The 19,641-nt window shown below is 32.7% G+C and overlaps 2 protein-coding genes across 7 annotated transcripts; one reads left to right on the top strand and one right to left on the bottom strand.

Annotated features, from left to right (window-relative positions):
* Positions 1-273: 273 nt before the first annotated feature.
* LOC123209077 (protein ALWAYS EARLY 2) lies at positions 274-10,601 on the bottom strand. 6 transcript variants are annotated; one of them, XM_044626821.1, is made up of 20 exons: positions 10,429-10,600; positions 9,360-9,474; positions 8,996-9,088; positions 8,760-8,822; positions 8,248-8,325; positions 7,552-7,726; positions 6,512-6,777; positions 6,038-6,404; positions 5,634-5,711; positions 5,064-5,341; positions 4,920-4,976; positions 4,254-4,571; positions 3,972-4,150; positions 3,601-3,883; positions 3,100-3,288; positions 2,133-2,291; positions 1,790-1,933; positions 1,466-1,681; positions 792-1,037; positions 274-694 (listed from the first exon to the last, which is right to left on the bottom strand). In XM_044626821.1, exons 2-20 carry the CDS (start codon positions 9,456-9,458, stop codon positions 530-532), a joined length of 3,453 nt encoding a protein of 1,150 aa, XP_044482756.1. In that variant the 5' UTR covers positions 9,459-9,474; positions 10,429-10,600; the 3' UTR covers positions 274-529. The 6 variants fall into 6 exon arrangements, with proteins under 6 accessions (XP_044482756.1, XP_044482757.1, XP_044482758.1 ...); XM_044626822.1 differs by having other exon boundaries at positions 9,360-9,470; XM_044626823.1 differs by having other exon boundaries at positions 1,823-1,933; positions 10,429-10,599.
* Positions 10,602-17,641: 7,040 nt separating this feature from the next.
* On the top strand, positions 17,642-17,958 carry LOC123209819 (low temperature-induced protein lt101.2-like). Its single transcript, XM_044627974.1, has 2 exons — positions 17,642-17,745; positions 17,829-17,958. Exons 1-2 carry the CDS (start codon positions 17,665-17,667, stop codon positions 17,910-17,912), a joined length of 165 nt encoding a protein of 54 aa, XP_044483909.1. The 5' UTR covers positions 17,642-17,664; the 3' UTR covers positions 17,913-17,958.
* The last annotated feature ends 1,683 nt before the right edge of the window (positions 17,959-19,641 follow it).

Here is a 19,641-nt window from a genome sequence, read left to right as displayed (position 1 = left end):
TTATTAAAAAATTACCACATTTTGTTTATTACTAGGGCAATATCTTATCCCTTCAAACCAAATGTGAGACAACATAACTTGGCCCAATAATGTTGGTGTGATAAAATACCGGTAAAAGAAGTTTCCATGTCATTTATACAGGGCAGGGTGCTTCTGATAGCCTAATAAATATGAAGGAGCTTAAATGGAATTTGCCTAATGAAAGTTCTAATCCTGGCCGATAATTCCAATTATATTAAACTCAAAGTTCAAAAAAAAAAAAAAAAAAAACTATTAATCTCCTGATTCTGAATGAGATATAAATGAATTGCAACAACTGCTCATTACAAAGAATAAATGGGAGGCAAAAAGAAAAAATAAAAGCCAATTTAAATACTTTCGAGGCATGATCTTAAGGGATAATACTAACCATGGCTAACTGCTAATTGAATTAGTTAAAACAAAAACTACTAGCTAAACTCTAAACTAAACCCTAAATCAAAATTTAACCAACATATTTACGTGACGGTTGGGACGGACAGGGAAGATTTCAAGTTGGTATTAGAGCCAGTATTTGCATCTTAATCCGTCCCATGCACATTTCTATCTCCCTGTAAATGGGAAGGTTCTGAGGGCAGCACGGATGCAAGCTTGACACGGCAGACTCAATTATCTGAGCCACATCTGCCGGAGGATATTGTCGTTCAGTACATGTCTGCAGATTACCAGCAAATAATTCTCATTTATGCAGAACAGAAACTATGAGGAAAACAATCTAGCAAGTTTTGTGTCAAAACAAAACCTCAAGTTACCTGTATCATGAACATTGTTGCGACGCATGAAGTGATAAGCTCCGAGGGAATTTGGGTCTCGTTTTTGTTAGACAACTCTGCTGTGCTGGTAACAAACTGATTGTGATGACTCAAAGTGCCATTGACCTGCTCTGGAGACCTGATTTGTACTCCAGAGTCAGATATCAAATGCCTTTTATCTAAACGGTCTAAAGCTTCTCCAATCCTAATATAAGCATCTTCCCCTTCCTTTCTTGATGACATTGCCTGAAACAACACAAATTGCGTCAGTCAGCAACTTAAGAACAAGTTGATGCACACCTTCAACCCAGCAGACAGCTATTTTAGATGATTCTCAATCCACAAAACACAACTTAAAGATATCAATCACCAAAATTAAACAAACATAAATTGTCACAGTTGCACAACCGATAAAATATAATCAAGAGTTGTGGAAAATACTAAATTCTGCAGTTTCTTTTTGTATATTCGTATAGATGATTCAATCCGCAAGGAACATGATTGGACATAGTTTGATCATCTTTCTCTCAGGAAGAGGCAAAACTGGAAAAACTTGAATATATATCGATGTTCAAATAGTAGGGTGAAATGCAAACGGGGAAAGAAAAAAACATGGAAGAGAACATAATCATATCAGTACAGTAACAAAGAGAGACCAATATGACTCTTAATACCTTGATAGCAGAATCTACCATTGTATGTGCTTTTAGTCTTGACCCTCTGACTATTTCGATGACAGCAGGTCCACATTCTTTTGAAGCGTAAAAATTATCAAAACTATTAGTCAGGCTACCTAAGCAACTAGAATTGTCTGGGAGCTTCAGCCAAGGCTGTAGGGAGCTTTCAGGGTATGTATTTCTTTGTCTCAAATGAAGTAAAGCGGAAGAAGCCTGCAAAAGAATACAATAAATCAATCATGGACACATTGTCAAAGAATAAAATTGTAACATGAAAGATACAATGAAAATCACAAACTAGCATTAATGGAAGCCACATGCCTGGCCATTGGCTTCCTTTAGCTGTACAAGTACCATGGCAATATGTTTCCTGAGAGGATCAGAATCTTTTACAGAGCTATCTCCACCATTATGGCTTTCCATTATGTCATTGTTAGTGTTCCTAAGTTCCATCAACAATGCTTCCTACAGCATTGGATGAAAAAGGTAAGAGTCCATGAGGTCATCACTTTTAATCCAATTCCATTTATGATCATACATTAGTACACACATATGCAAGATTTGCACTCCTATAGATACGCTGGATGGTTTTGAGTAAATTATATAAGTGTCACCGTATACTAGAACATCACAAGCATGATATGAAAAATGTATGGAGAATCACCTTCTTAGCAAGAGAACGGTGCAGCTCAGAAATAGCTCGTATATCAACTTCCCTTTCCTGGATCTGTGCCACTGTACAAGGTTGACCATAGGCTTGCGGTGCACTAGCAATGTCCATAGCCACTGATTTTGCTTGTGGAATGGCACAGTTTGTATCACCCTGGGCAAGATTGAGAGCAAATCAGATTCTTTATTGTCACCAGTAAAATTATTGACTCAATTAAAATGCCTCGCAGAATGAATTTCAGACTTCAAAAAGCAGCTGTAAAGATATGACTGCCACTCCCCAAAACCCTTATCCCTTTACAGAGTGCTTCCAACTGACTTGAGCATCAAAGGGGGTTAAGCCAGCACATGGATGCATCCCCCTAATTACTCTCAATTCTGTTTTTCAGGTCACGATTATTTTCACACAAATGCAACAACAGGACCAGCTCGAAGATGCTTATTTTCTTTTTGATCAAGTAAAACTGTCTAGTTCACAGAAAACTCGATTTCCACAAAAACTAACAGGAAATGATAATCATGAAATAGCCAGTATGAGGAGACGATAAGTGGTGGCTTACAACCAAATACTGGTAAGAGGTCAAAAAAAGAGAGCCATGAGGCAAAATAGTAAATTTGGTAGTAATCAAGAGTAAAGATAACAATTTAAGAAGTTTCAGCAAATGATGAATTGTCAGCATTTTAATTTTGATTGTCAGCCAACCATTTTGCACAACACCATCTCATAGATCCATAAAGTCCAAAATCATGCTCCAACTCACTATTTGGCATTTTGTTTTTGCTTTAGAGTTAATGCCATAATTAAGTGTAAAAGAAGAAAGTAATCTAGAATATAGAAAATGTTGAAACTGACTACCTAGCCAAATCGGAAAGAAAAAAAAAAACTGACCGCAGCAGATTCAATATACAGACTTTAGGGTTTATCGAAAATAATTTTAATCAAGTTTAAATAGCATCCATACCTTGGTCTGCTTTACTAAAGTGTCCATGGGAAGGGGTGCTATCCCCATATGCCCACCTGAAGCATTCATTACAGGCCCACCAAAATTAGACCATCCATTCAGTTGAGGGAGCTTATTAGCAGCAACAATTTGTCTCCTTAGAGCTTCTGGCATATTGTCAAATGCATTTGAAGGCATGCAATCAATATCCTGTAACAAAGATTTTATCGTTACCTCACATATATAAATATATATGAATTAATGGAATAGTAGTTTTACAAGCTCTGCACACAATATAATTGCTTCAATTGATATGATCAACCAGTTTAACATGCAGCACAAAGCTACCGAGCCTAAACATTGAAGGATGCGACCCACAATCAATTCAAAACCACCTAAACAGAAAGCCTAGCTATCTTTCTATTATGCTCCTAAAAATTAATGATCAGGAGAAAAAAAGAGTACTCCAAATGAAGATAAAAGAAGAAACTGTGACAATAATACGAGAAAAACTGTAACTACCATGACAAAATCCACTCCTATCTCAGGACGATCAAACTGAACCCTGCACTTGTCATGATCAACAGTGAGTACACTCCCATCATGTAGTTCCCTTGTTTTGGGATGAATAGCAATCACTCTTTGTCCAACCGACAAAGGGCGTGGTAAATCTCTTGGAAGTCCTTCCCTAATACCAGTCCGAAGTTCAGCATAATGTTTTCTCACTGATTCCCGATAATGTTTAAGTTTCTCTCTTTCATCATGCAGAAAGCATTCAGAAAACCTCCGAGGTTTGCCAAGGGAACTGCATCAACCAACATTGGCAATGTAAATTATCCTTTCATTATTAACACATAATGTTCGGCTGTAAATACACAGAAGTTCAGAAGCACCTTCTTATGACACCCAATTCCACACGTGTAAGTCTTGGAATGTGCCCTAGTCCAACATGATTCAAATACTCCACAAACTCCCTATTAGCAAACCAAGGGTAATCAATTGCACTGTAGAACCATTCAAAAGTAGACCATCTGCGCACCAATTCAGATGACAAGCAGCAAGAAATGTTTTCCTGTGCATACAATGCATAAATAACAACAAAATGCCCCGAGCTTTAGACAGGGAAAAGGAACTAATTATCTGCTCAAGCACATGAAAGAATAAAGGAACTTTACCTTCAGAGAGACCACTTTGTCTTCTTGTGAGATTAAGCATTTATTTGGTGTATTTTTTAATATGCTCTCAGAAGGCGTCAGCCCTTTTGAACTAAATTTCCTCTGTAAATGCATCTTTTGTCTACTTTGCTTACTACCTTGGCTTACAGCAGGAAGTTGTACGGTTGGTGCCACTATATCTATCCTCGCTCTTTTGTGATCACTATTAACAGAAGAACCTTCCAACACTTGACCTGGTTTCCATTGTTTTGACTGAGCAGAATATTGGTTGGTCTGCTTACCTTTTACAGAAATTTTACTCTCTCCTCCAGATGAGGCCTATGGCAGATGTGGAAAGGATATGACAGGAAAACATAGTTGGATTATCAATATGAATGATAGAAATACATGCAACCAGAGATCTCAAATAAGTGCAAGATATTTATGCTTGTATTCTACCACATCCAAAAATCATTAAATCCCATATTTTCAAAATAAAACAAATTATCTAGAAGCATAAGCATTAGGCAAAAAGGCCCTACAGAAGTAGGATGCCATGATATGATGGATCCACACATTATAAGAATAACTGAAAGAAGAATAGTTTGTACAAAACTTTAAGAAAAATTTTCCACTTACCATCAACAGATATAACAGTGCTACTTCAAATATAATTTTTTTGCATACCTTCCTTTCCATAGTTCTATTCAAATGAGAATTTGTAAGAGCTTCAGCATTTGCTAACTGGAACATGAAAGAATTGGCTTTTACCAATAAAATCAAACAATTAATAGATGACTACAGTAAACCAACCGGAGCCTTGATGATTACCTTTTTTGTGAGAATAGGTTTGCGCCTTTTTTTCATTGAATTACTTGGAGATTCAGGCTGTTCTTCCGCCTCTCTGACATTTTCAACATCAATATCTGAGTATCGTCCACGTTTAGAAATTCTTGGGCTAAGACCTTCAACTACAGTAACAGTTCTCAGCACCTTCTCATTAGGTCCAGGAAGTTTATTAGGATAACTAGTAGATGTAGCTTCAGGAGCACTAGACTTGTCATCCATATCAGTTACAGTTCTTTCTTCCTTCAAGTGTGCCGATGATTCTGTACATAACATGAAGAGAAATATACAGAAAGTAATATATCTATATATTAACTTTTTAAACCTAGACTTATCATCCATATCAAGATGCTTCTGGACAAAGCAATAAGGCAAATAAATGGAAGGTAATAAATTAAAATTTTCATTTGTACATATAGAAGCAGAAATTTGACATAAACAAATAAAAAAAAAAAAAAAACTTCCTGATAACATAACCTTCTATTTCTTCCCACCATATATAATTCTTAAGAAAAACCTATGAAGACAGTTATACTGTAAGCATTGACCACATACCAGATTCCATTTTAGAGTCTGGGAACATTAAGGATAAATCAGCCAACGTTTGCAGAGCATCCAAGGAGGACTTTTCATCTGAATGAAGAGTGAAAGGATTAGATATTGACTGCAACTTTGACACACTTCTGTGAAAGATACAATAAATTTGCTCATAACAGGACATACTTTCAGAAAGAGCATTACAAGTTAAAATATTTGTGCACCATGCTTTGGACAATAGATTAAGACATAAATGTAGTAACACATAAAAATTGACCATCACATAAAACCTCAAAATGAATTTGTACTGATTTTATTATTTCTCTTCCTTCCTGGTCAGTTGCCAAAAATTTTCAGGAAAAGATGTTTCAACTAATTGAACCATATAATTTATTAACTGAACAAGCTCTATGGTTTTATACCTCCAAAGAAAAGATTCCCTTTCTTCTTCCTCTGACCCCTTCGAGGGAATCGCTCATCTTTTGCATTTAAAACCTCTGGGTCATCTTTACCCTTCGGAGTATTCATTCCTTCTTCAGTACCACTACATGCTTCAGCTCCATCATCAGACAGACTGTTTCTGACCTCTTCAACTTTCATTCTCTTTCTGTAGATCTTTTTCCCCTTTCGGTGAACTTCAACTGTACCAACACCTTCCATATGCATTGAACCTTTATCTCCAGCAGAAAAACCATTTTCAGGCTTCTCACTTCCTGTTCTACCCTGAGATCTGTCTTCAGATGGAGAAACATCATGGACTTTGGCATAAGCTGTCTCCAGCTTTGGAAACTATTCACATGTACAAGAAACAAAACATACTCATTATTATAGAATAATATTTTAGTTGGGAAAACAGAAGCCACATAACAAAATACATATACATAAATGTCAAATACCGTTTTATCCCAGCTCAGAACTGGTGAGGATTTTCCATGCTCTGTTGTTCTGTATGGTGTCTGAGAAACTTGTGGAGATCCTCCCCTTTGTGATGCCTCAGTTAATGCCAATGCTGCCACGTGTTCAACCTCAACATCATTAGCATCAACTTCTGACTCCCGCTTTTTGTCATTCAGTGAAGTATAATTGATTCTATCATCTTTCTTATAGGAATATGAAACCGGGACACGAGGTGTCCTTTTCTTCACTGCACGAGGCTGATTACCTAAGAAAAATATGAAACTGTCAGCAGTGGAACACAACCATTAAGTGGGTAACCAGCAGTAAAACAACAACAGTATTTCCTACGCCTAACATACCGACACCTGGGAAATATATAGATTTATCATCATACAGAGTCAAATCAAACAATCATCATTTTCTACAGAATTCCAATTAGCAGGAATTCTCGCTGGAACTGAAAGACAATCACTGCTGATAACGATTATATTAAAAACTTACAAGAAGGGGGAAAAAAAACCAACAAGAATTCGGCCCCCTGAATATATCAGTGCAGAATATGATTTTTAAGATAAAATGAATTTTTTTAAACTTTTCTTTAAACTAACAATACATCACCCAGGAAGTTGGCTGATCCAATTGGAAATCATTCTTTATGCACCAGATATAACAAACAAAACAACATCATAAAGATAAGACCAAGGGACCAAAAGATCTACAGAGACAAGAAAGAAGTCCAAAACAAATTCTGCACCCATCAACACATTCACTAAATATATCTAATCATTTAGTCCACTGAAATAATTGCTCCCTCTTTCTCTTTCTTTTTCCCTTTCCTTCAGCTACATTAAATTAAGAAGTTGGTTATGCACTTCTTTCACTCTTGCAGTAATTCTAATATTCCTCATTAGCAGTAAAAAATAACAGCAGAAAGCAGTGTAAAGCCACTTCCAATCGGTAACATAAGAACTAAAATAACAAATTGAAGAAAAACTGCCAAGTTATTCCTTCTGAAATAGCCTAAATAACAAGGTGTTACCGTCTAAGTGGGCTCTCTTCAAAAATGATAGGCATCCATCAGTTGATGCCATTGGCCAGGACATTAAACCATCTTCTTTCGAAGCACTTAGCTGATGTTTCCCATACTTGCGTTTCTGAGATTTTTGTGGCATGCTAGAAGCATCATTGTTCTCTCGCTCACCATCACTCCCTTCCTGCCAGTTTCAAACCCAAAAATTGACATCATCTATTCAGTAAGTGGTAAGCCCAGACTAAAATCAAATTACCTCATTTAAGGAAAAAAAATTCTAAATATTGTATATACAAATGAAATTATTTCACACACGAAATCCTATGAAAAGTGTAATTTAATTTGGTGATGTAAATTCTATCATTTCTTTGGTGGTAAGGTAGTGGTTTTTCAACTGGCATTATAATTCTCAACAAATAAAATATAAGTTCCTAATTAAAGGAAACAAAAGAGGCTAGAATGCAAATTATTGTCACTATTTTTTCACTTGGTAATAGACTTTGACAGGATATTCAACCTTATCAAAACACACACAAAAACAACACCATCTATCTCCAGCATTGCTAATGAATTTTACAAAAACTACAACCATAACAACTTAAAACACAAACATAAGAAAACAGCAATTCACTGATATTCACAATAAGGCTCAGCATCGCAATATAAATTCCAGTTGACATCTTAAGACCATAGATCAAATCTCACCAGGATATTATAGTGATCTGTCATCATTGCAATAAGGCCAACCACGGATGCTGTTCCCTCTGGCAGGGACAAGTATGCCTGAAAATCAATATATGCTCAATCATGAATGAAAAATAGTTTTATTCTAAGAATTTTCAGGCGAGCCATTCTGAAACTCTAAATTAGCACTAATAAACTGGCAAACTTACCAGTATACAAATCCATATCACAATAATTCAAACAAGTCCCAAACATCAACAGAGTAAATTAGGCCAAATCCAAGAATGGGATCAAACTTCCTAAAATTATATTCAGCCAAATCACTTCCTTCAGTGACAGTGAAATCATGAGCATAGATATTGTATAACAGGATTTATACATGAGCAGAAACATTATTATTATTTTTAAATCAAAAGATTATGATATATAAAGAAACATTGATACATACACCCCAAAAGCATCCATAGCAGAAACCAGGATGATGAATACTAATATAGCAATCAACTAAACAAGCATTGCAGGACTATATTTACCCGATTCATATTGAAGAGGGCCTCCACCATTTCAACTGATCTGTTACGAACTTGAGCAGCCACCTGAACACAGAGAAAGATCAACTACTAAAACCACCCCAAAAAAAAAAAAATCAAAATTAGCATATGACATGGAAATTCACAGAACTTCCAGGTTAAACATTATGACATAGATCAAACTTGGTAAAATAATAGAAACTATCATAGTCTATCAGGCTATTCTGATAATCACATACCTTTTTCCAGTCTTTCCCATAATTTCGATAAGCTTCATAAAAACGTTGAAGCTCCCCCTTTCTCCATTGAGGTCCTAATTTATCAGACAATTTCTTTTTCAAGGAAAAAGATTCAATAGTCAACACACTGGCAAAGAAATAGTCAACAAAATATGCATTATAGGTGTGCAGTACACAAAAAAAAAAAAAAGAAAAGAAAAGAAAAGAAAAAGACATCCATGAGTTAAAAATTTCTTCTAACGGATATTTTCAAGACTTCACTAAAACAGGAGATTTTTGTCTGAATTCTGCTCCTTCCCTTAATTGACAAGCATTTTATCACCAAACCAAAGTTTCCTTTAACAGGAACGACTCAAAGACTCACCTTTTGCTTACTTCTGCTTGAACTGCTGATATCTTTCACAGGAGACACCTCATCTGCATATCGCTTATTCACACTTCTAGATTTTCTCGTTGGGGCCATCAAGAAACTTTTCTAGCTGAACCAAAAGAAAAATAAATTAGCAAATGAAATGCACCAGTTCATAACATTGATATAAACACTATTTCCGAATTACAAGTTCACTTCTTTGATGCATTCATCAGCAATTGAATATGAAGCAGAAGTATACAAAACGTAAATGAAACTTAGTATCAAGATCTGTTTCAAGAAAATAACAGAACACCCAGTAGCACTTCCAGAAAACAAAAGCTTCAACCGAATCAGACAAATTCAAAAATCAAATGTTCAACTTAACTAACAAAAAGGTAAAGAAACACTTTCAAAAAACAGCAAAACTAACATATATATATATATATATATATATATATATATATATATATATATATATATATATATATATATATATATATATATATATATATATCAAACCTGCTGTGAAGAAAACATAAAGCATAATAAACCACTTCCAGAAAACCCAAAAAAAAAAGAACCAAATCGAACAATTCAAAAACACACCCTAAATCCACAATTCACAAAAAAGCCAAAAACAACAGCAGCTCAAGACACAGAAACAGATTAACAATACTTTTCTAAAATAACACTGCAATAAGTCAAATTTAACGTTGATTCACAAAAACCCCAAATTCAAATTCAGTAACCAAAACCCAAACTTCACAAAATTATCCCTTTTAATCAACACCACACTTTCCGGACCCAAATTTTCAAAATTTCACCAAGAATTCAAAAAAAAAAAACACAACAAAAATTCAAATTTAACGTCAATTCACAAAAAAACCCAAACTCAAATTCAGTAGCAAAAACCCAAACTTTACAAATCCATCCCTTTCAATCAACACCACAATTTCCTGACCCCAATATTCAAATTTTCACCAAAAATCCAAAAAAGAAACAACAAGAAATCTTCAACTTTCATCCATTGCCCATAGTTTAAACCCTAGCCTTTAAATCCAAGACACAACACAAAATATACCGTCTCTTTTGAACCTCGCGCGATCTGTGGCCGAATTAGAAAATCATTCGATCACACGAACAGAGAGGAAGAATTTCGGGGAAAGTAAAAAGCAAAAAATTAAAAAAAAAAAATCAAAACTTTATGAAGAGATAAAGAATGAGGCGTTGCCGCGAAACTTGAATATAAGGAGAGCGTAGCCAATCTTATTTTACTTCTTTTTGTTTTTTTGATCGTTTTGTGATGGGTTTTAAGAGTTTTTGGCCGTACACTTGTAGGTGATGGAGGATGAAAGGGTGTGATTTAGGGGTGTGCTGCATTAAGGTTATAGGGTGACCGTAGAGGATTAGATTTGAAATATTTTCGAGGGGGGTGAATCACAAAGGAAGCCCTGTATTTTTGTACAATCTTGGCTCCCTCCGTATTTCATATTTGTCTTTTTTAGCCTAAAAGATTGAACTATACAAGATAGGATTATTTATAGTGCTTAATACATGGTTCATTGATGGAAGGTTCTCATACCAGATTTGAATAAGGTTAATCTATGTGAATATATGTACAGTATAAATTATATTGATTGATCACCCTTTCTATGACTTCTATCTAAATGGACTCTAGATCTGTGTAAGTTATATAAACAAAATTAAAAGTAAATTCAAATCAAATTAGTTAAAATTCAAACTAGTATTTGGTTTGAACGAATTGAATTCGAATTGAAATTTTTAACTTAATAACTCAGTTTAAATTCAAAAACTCGTTAATGATTTTTTTCTTCAATAAATTTTTTTCTTCTTCAGTTTTTTTTTAATAATACTTCTTCCTCGTCATCGATTCTGCTTTTTTTTCTTTGATATATTATTTAGCATTTTAGTTAATTTGAACTAGAACTTGAGTTCATCATTACAAATTCAAGCTCAAGCTAACTATTATTTAGACTTAATTCAATTCGAATTTATCTCCAAACAACATTGAAACAATCAATATGTTGAAACTCCAATGACATAAAAACAAGTAATTCCTTTTCAAGGCAAGTTTGAGCATTTATATTTTATTTGGCTTGTTTTGTTCATGTATTTTAATTATAATTATTATGTAATTACTATATAATTAAATAAAATAAATTTCAGATGGTTTATTGGCCATGACAGCATCACACTTCTTTTATTATTCACCTAAAACCCCTAGGTAAGATCAATAAATAAATTTACTGGCGACAAAAGAGGAAATTACTGATGTGACAAATTTAACATTGTATAAAAATAATTTACATTAACATTATAAATCATATATAAATGAATACCAACAACATATTTCATCACTAGACTCATATCAATTATGTTTGAGAATTTGAAATATATATTTACATCAGGATAAATATGATTCAAATTGACTCAAATCAAATTTATAACCCGGTTTGAACTAATTAAATTTGTATTAAAATTTCAATTTGAATATTATTTATCCATACGTATTTTTTATTTAGCTAACAATGTTATTTATTACTCTAGTTAATGATATTATTCGTTTTGTTGATAATCCTTCAATGACATTTTACAGTTTTTTAAACTTTAACTTAAGATAAATATGATGGCTTTGATTCGAGCTTGAGTTACCCTCAAACTTGCTTCATTATCTGGTAAATAATCTCTTGATTGCCGAGCATTTTGATCCACCTTCTCAATAAGATGGCTAAATTCTTTTTCTCCGTCCTCTTCCCCAGGCCAGTGTATACACCAACAGTTTATCTTATCGCCATATTTCAATCCAAGCTTTCTGTTTGTAAACGATGCGCTGAAACATGGCAGCATCCCAGTATTTTTCTTCTCATTGTCGCTTCAAGATTCGAATCGTTTGGTGCATGAAACTTTACTAATACACCATTACGAATCGGCTTTGCATGGAATCAGACACATTCTTCTGAATAAATTCGTTCCCTTCTTTCAGAAAGGCAATGCTTCTTTTCAGAACGTCAGTCTCTGTAATTTTCTGCGAGAATAAATACTTTAAGTTTGTACCTTGAGGGTAGTTTCGAAATCTCCCGTGAATTGTGTCTTGACGATCCATTTGCATGATTGTTCATGCAAATAGTTTGTATGATACATGGTAATCTCTTTAAAAAGATTTTATATGATACATAGTAATTGCATGATTGAATTTGAGCCAAGGCCCAAGTTTGAGGGTTCTTATTAAAAGAACGTTTTCTGCATTCTTCTACTTTTTTTTTTTTTTTTCAAGGATTTTTATATTTTTACTCTTACAATTTCTCCCTTTCAATGGTATAATTATATATTAATCGATTGAATTAAATCTGAACTTAATGTTTAAACTAATTTGTTTAATGAATATTTAAATTCAAACTTAAATAACTCAAATCAAATTTGATCTTGCAACCAACATAAGTAATCACCAAATTAAGGTTCAAATTTACTCTAAACACTATTCTATGGAAGCCATCGTGTGATGGAAAAGACTAAATTGCCCTTCTATTAATTATTATTATTATTGAGGTTGAAATACAACCTTTTTTTTGTTTGGAAAAAAAAAAGGCACTCCCTTAGCTGCTAACCGGTTGAGCTTCCTGCTTCTGCCTCAACTTCATCTTGAGGTTCAACCAGACCATGTTCATTTCTCTACTCATATACAAACAAAAAAATATATATGAAAAATTTAATTAATTTCTATTCAAATATAAAAAAAAATTATGAACTATTTTTATTACCTTCTCGATTAGAAAGTGTAATTCTTCTTTTTCTACACCTGTTGCCGGTTTATATGCCCACCAAAAGTGTAGGTAATTACCAAGTTCAAATCCATTTTGTTCTGCGATCGAATTGAAATGTCGCAACCGAAAGAACGAACCAGCAATGTTACTATAGTATCTCAAGATTGCATCATCAAAGGAGGCAGAAGGTGTATGAACCCTAACCTCAAAACCAAATTTAGTTTGCGCTTTATTTTTTATTGAATCGGGTAAATTATTTAGTAAATAAAAATTGCTATCTTGAGGGAATCGAAAACCCCAATCCATATCTGTTTTCGCCAGCAATTTCCGGAAAAGGTATTCGAATTGGAGTTGTGGGTAGTTCGGATTTTGACTTGGGTCCGGTTGAATAGAACTTGCCATAGTTTTTCTTTTAAGAAATTTTTTAGTTTCCAGATGATAATAACTGAAGAAATTAATACTTCAACTACTTTTGTAATTAATAATATGTAGTATAATTTAAGTAATAATAAATGCATAAATTTTTTGCATGAATTAAATTGCTACACAAATTGCATGATTCATGCAAAAATAGATTTAACCATAATTAAATGCTCTCAACTAATGATATATATTTTATAAAAATTTAATAAAACTATGTCAACTCAATTTTAATTATTTAATTGGATACTAAAATGATATATATTTATATAATTGATTAATTTTTAATTTATTAGGTGATTTTTAATTAAAAATAAAATAACACTTAATTATATTATGATACATCTTTTACATATCTAATTAGGTACTCAAAATTGAATACATATAATATTGTTTTTAAAAATAATACTTTATACAATAACAATAAATACAAATACGAGTATAATAACTTAAATGGTATTATTTGTAAAGATTGAATTAAAGAATCAAACTAAGCCAAATCTATGGGTGACTCGAGCTAAGATTAAAGATATAATACTCAGTTTGTGCTTGAACTCATTAAGTTTGTGTATAATGTCAAAAGCTTGTGGATGATTTTTCATTGTAACTCTTTTTTTTCTCCAACTTTTTTTTTAGTGATATTTTTTTCTTCAACGATTTTTCTCCTTTTCCTTCTATGTTGATTTGTTGTTTTCTTTGGTATTATTGTTTTCTATTTGAGTTAGTTTGAGCAAGAACTTAGGTTCATCATATTATATTCAAGCTGAGACTAACTCTTGTTCGTCCTTAATTCCATTCAAATTTACCTCTAAACAAAACTAAAGCAAACAATGGTGAAAATTCAATGATGTGAAAAACAAGTAATTCCTTTCTAAGGTAAGTTTATGCATAAAATTATATGCATGTATTTTATAAGTATGCATACTGAAGTTTATTTGGCACGGTTTGTGCATGTATATTAATTATAATTATTATGTAATTACTATATAATTAAATAAAATAAATTTCAGATAGTTTATCGGCATAAAAGCATCACACTTCTTTTATTACTCACCTAAAAACCCTAATCAAGAACTATAAATTAATTTACTACCGATTAAAGGGGAAATTACTGATGCCACAATTTTAACACAATATAAGTATTATGAGCATTAACATTATTAAGAAATTACCAATTAGCATGGATTGAATCGGTAACTTGGTTTATATGAGTTAATTTGGAAATGGAGTTTTAGCATGACTTGTTTGTTCATACAATACACTACTCATCGTATCAACAATACTATTTATCTATATAATAATATTATTTATCCTATTAACAACTCTTTGATGACATTGTGTACTAGTTTAAATTTGAATTTAAGATATACATAATGACTTTGATACAAGCTTAAGATAGTTTCAAATTCGATTAAATTCAAATCGAATTTACCACTATTTTGATTAAATTCAACTCTAATTTCATAGTTACATAATTTGAGATAACTGGTATGAATGCTAACCCTATTACCATCTTTTGATGATTGATTTAGCAAAGATAGCTATAAAATACTCTGGAAAAAAGTATTTGTTTCTTCAATTAATCGTGAACCATTATTTATATCTGTTAATTTCATTTTTGGAAATTTTTATTTTGGATGAATATTTAATTCATACTCTCATATATTTACCATGATTTAATCGATTATTATTATAACGTGTAAAATGTCTCATGAAATGAATTGCATGGCTCATGCAAAATAAATTCAATGACAGCCAAAATTCTCGGACAGCCAGGGAAGTCATGTTAGATGATAAATAAAACTATAAATTATATAGTGATAAATAGTAAAAATTAAATATATGATAAACTAACTAATTAAAAAGATAAATAATAATTAAAAATTAAGTTCTTGATTTATTTTATAATTAGTGGCTTCATTATCTACTGATTAAGCTCTTGATTGTTCATCATTTTGCTCCACCTTTTCAATAAGAAGGCTGAACTCTTCTTGTTCTCCGTCTCCTTCTCCAGGCCTGTGTATACACCAACAGTTTATCTCTTCGCCATAATTTAATCCAAGATTCTTATCCCATGCTTCTTTAAAAGATGCGCTGAAACATGGCAGCGTACCTCGCATATGTCTTCTCATTGTCACTTCTAGATTCGAGACGTTTGGTGCATAAACCTTCACTGATACACCATTTTTAACAAATCGGCTCTGCATGGACTCAGACACATTCTGCCGAATAAATTCATTTCCTTCTTTCAGAAATGCAATACTTCTTTTCATATCGTCAGTCACTGTAATTTTCTTCGAGAATAAATAGTTTAAGTTTGTATCTTGAGGGTAGTTTTGAATTTTTTTGGGCTGAGGAGGAGGATCATTACTTGCCATATTTCTTTATTATAATATTGTGGTAAGTTCTTAGTTTTTATAGGTATGTACTTGAAATCTCTGATGATTTGTGTCTTGACAGACTATTTGCATGATTGTTCATGCAAATAGTTTATATGGCAATTTCTTTATAAAAGATTTTATGATATATAATAATTGCATTATTGAAGTGGCTTGACTCATTCTTTTTTATGATTTCTTCCCAGGCAGCTTCTTGTTTCCTTATTTGGTCACCCACCAATTAAATTGAATTTTGAATTCGAACTAACCTTTCTGAATTAAAGTCAAGTTTTAGATTGGTTTTTATTCTGGCTCAATTCAAATTTATTTTAAATTATTTTTATCTCAAATAAAAATTAATATAAAATCATTTTGAATCTAAAAAAATTAGTTAAAGGTTGACAAACTAATTCGAACTCAATTTGAAAGTCAAAATAACTTAATTTTAGATTTTATCTTATTTTGCTGAAATGTAAACGTTTAAATCAATTCGAATTTGGTTTGTTTATAAAAATGAATCTAATTCTTAATTTGAATTCAAATTTAAACTTGAATAATCCAAGTTAAATCTAATCTTAACTAGTACCAACAATATAAGTAATTACCAAATTACGGTTCAAATTTACTCTGACCACAATTCTGTTTAAGCCATCACGCAATGGGTGGGGAGACTAAATTGCCATTATATTAAATATTATTATTATTATTTTTCTAAAAATAAGAAAAATAAGCTTGAAGCACAACTTTTTTTTTCAAATACTTCCTAAATTATGATTTATTAATCATTTAATTATGTAAACAGATTTCGACACAATAACTCTATGTATAAGCTTATTCGTTAACCGGTTGAGCTTCTGCTTCTGCTTCTGCTTCAACTTCCTCTCCAAGTAAAACCAGACCACCCTCATTTCTCTACTCAAATAAAAACAACAAAAAATTAATATATAGAAAAATAAACTAATTTCTATTTAAATATAAAACATTTTCCGAACTATTTTTATTACCTTCTTGATCAGAAAGTACAATTTTTCTTCGTCATCATCTATTGCCGGCTTATATGCCCACCAATAGTATGCGTAATTATCAGTTTCAAATCCATTTTGTTCAGCGATCGCAGTAGGAAGTATGAAGCACTAAAGTGAGTATAGTATCTCAGGATTGCATGATCAAAGGAGCCTGCAGGTGTATGAACCCTAACCTGTAAACCTACTTTGCGATTTATTTTTTATGGACTCGGGTAAAATACTCATCAAATAAATATTTGTCTCTTCAGGGAATCGTAAACCCTTATCTATATCTGTTTTGATTAGCAATTTCCGAAAAAGGTATCCGAATACCTGTGGTGGGTAGTTCGGATTTTGACTTGGGTAAGGTTGAATAAAAATTGCCATAGTTTTTTTATTCATAAGATGAAAACCCTGAGAATTCTTCAGGACCGTTGATCCTTTAGGATAGACAAAATCAGTGCTACTCATGAGTTTCAATTATGAACAAGTGTTCTGATCACCCACCACAAATAGGAATGCCCATATTCGATTCAGGTCAAAGAAAATCACTACAGTGTAGGCATAATCTCACACGTGTCAAACAATGACAAAAATGGTAACATAAAAATTTAGGTTAAATTAACACCTGTGTATAATATTGCTGTCCTCTTCTTGCAGCCTCATTTTTAGCTTCAAACATCGATTACTTTATTAAATTTACCAGTTTAAGGTTCCATTTGTCATCTTCTTCATGGGTTCACAGACATTCATAGAAATCATACTGGCCATCTTTATTCCTCCTGTTGGAGTCTTCCTACGTTATGGCTGTGGAGTCAGTAAATATTCAGTTCTTTTAGAAGAAAATAAAAATAAATTGTGATCTGATCTGATAATTTTGTTTGTCTTGTTTTGCAGGTGGAGTTTTGGATAGATTTGGTGCTGACATTGTTGGGGTATTTACCTGGGATTTTATACGCAATTTATGTGTTAGTTGTATAGCAAATCAAGAATATATTATAAAGAATGATTTCTTCTTCTTTCCCAATTTCTGGTTCATCATCACTTTCCTCCTCTTTCTCCTCTTTTTGCTGATCATAATATGGAATTTCCACTCCAGGTTTTTGATTTGGAATGAACTGCTCATATGGAAACAAAAGATAAAATAATTCGAGAAAAAAAACACTCTTGAAAAAAAAATAATTATGCGATAAGGATTCTTACCTTCTGAATAAGAATACATATTTTGTCTTCTGTTACAAGTTCGGGGGGAATGAATGGTGGCTTGGCCTTATACCTGGACCAACATGATATTTCATCCCCGATTGCATATCCATTTTTCTCAAAAATTTCTAGCGTAGCAGCTTTCGATAATTCGACGTAAAATTGATTATCTTCAATCTTATGTTTCATAGTTGCATCGGTATAGGCACTCGCCGGAGTAAAAACCATGACCTTTACACCTTCGTCTGATTTTAATTGATAGAGCATGGCGTAAGTCATGCTCGATGTCGTTATGGTTTTATGGCGTAGGTATACTAGGACTCCTTCTTGACGCTTGTCCCATGGAATTTGAGTCGGCATAGGAAAAATATCATCGGCCATGTTTGTTCGGACCTTTTTTTTTCTGTGATCGAATGCAAATATTTCCTAGAATGTATAAAATCTATAGCATGAATTATATATGAATCGCCGAACAAAATTGCCTGATTCATGCCAAATAAATTTGACAACATTTAAATTGCTCAACTAATAATGATCAATTCATGCAAGTTAAAATTCACAGGATAATGAATATCACACTAAAATGCTGATGATATATAAGTAAGGTTGGGTTGGATCCAGTCAGCTCGGCTATAATATTATCATAAAAGCAAATGAGTTGAATTCTAATCAAATCTGAACTCTAGTTTGAGTTCAGCTTATTTGAGCCAAACATTGATTCAAATTTAAAACCAGTTTTGCTTGAATCAATTTCTACCACCAACATTTCTTCTTTTTCTAACATTATTATTTGTCATTTGAGCGAACCAAACTCACTCTCAAATTAAGTATTTTAAACTCGAGTCAATCTCAAGTTAACCCTTGACCTAGATTAGCTTGGACCGTGTCTGGTATGTATATATATTTTCATACGGCATCAACACACAAAAAAACCATTTTATATTGTATTAGCAGCTTAATCATCTGGTAATAAAAATCTTAAGTTTGAAGCTGACTTTCTTCATCTTCATCCACCTACATTTCGTATTAAACTAAATAAATAAATAAATCAAATCAAATCAAATTTCATGCATTAAATAAATATAAATAAGAACTAAGAAAATTCTTAAAGTTAAATTTGTTTTACCTCTTCAATAAGAATACTAAGTTCTTCAAATCTATCTCCTTCTTCTGGCTTGTATAAACACCAAAATCTTATTTCACTGCCTGATTTTAATCCAAGCTCGTCCGCCCATCCATTGCTCATCGATATTTGGTAGCATGGTATACGTAATGGATCATACATCCTTATTTCTTCTTCGATGGTAACTGATTGAAATTCGCAGACATTCGGTGCATAAAGCTTGGCGGTATAACCATATTTCATTATTCGAATTTGAAAAGACTCGGATACATTGTCTCGAATGAAATCATTTGCATCTTCATTAAACTTGATACCGTATTTCATATCTGAAGCTGTTAATTTTTTGGAGAATAGGTAGGTTAATTCCTCGTTTGGAGGGTAGAT

This window comes from Mangifera indica, chromosome 2, assembly GCF_011075055.1.
Source record: "Mangifera indica cultivar Alphonso chromosome 2, CATAS_Mindica_2.1, whole genome shotgun sequence".
NCBI lineage: Eukaryota > Viridiplantae > Streptophyta > Magnoliopsida > Sapindales > Anacardiaceae > Mangifera > Mangifera indica.
The sequence above is the reverse complement of the archived record's forward strand: the minus strand, read 5'-3'. Positions and strand labels throughout refer to the sequence as shown.

Excerpts from the sequence above, each read along its gene's own strand:
- LOC123209077 (XM_044626821.1), bottom strand. The coding sequence starts at position 9,458 with ATGGCCCCAACGAGAAAATCTAGAAGTGTGAATAAGCGATATGCAGAT. Across the intron at positions 5,712-6,037 it reads AGGGAATCTTTTCTTTGGAG|ATGAAAAGTCCTCCTTGGAT; the intron begins GTATAAAACCAT and ends CTCTTCATTCAG. Across the intron at positions 3,884-3,971 it reads GAATTGGGTGTCATAAGAAG|TTCCCTTGGCAAACCTCGGA; the intron begins GTGCTTCTGAAC and ends TGGTTGATGCAG.
- LOC123209819 (XM_044627974.1), top strand. The coding sequence starts at position 17,665 with ATGGGTTCACAGACATTCATAGAAATCATACTGGCCATCTTTATTCCT. Across the intron at positions 17,746-17,828 it reads TCCTACGTTATGGCTGTGGA|GTGGAGTTTTGGATAGATTT; the intron begins GTCAGTAAATAT and ends CTTGTTTTGCAG.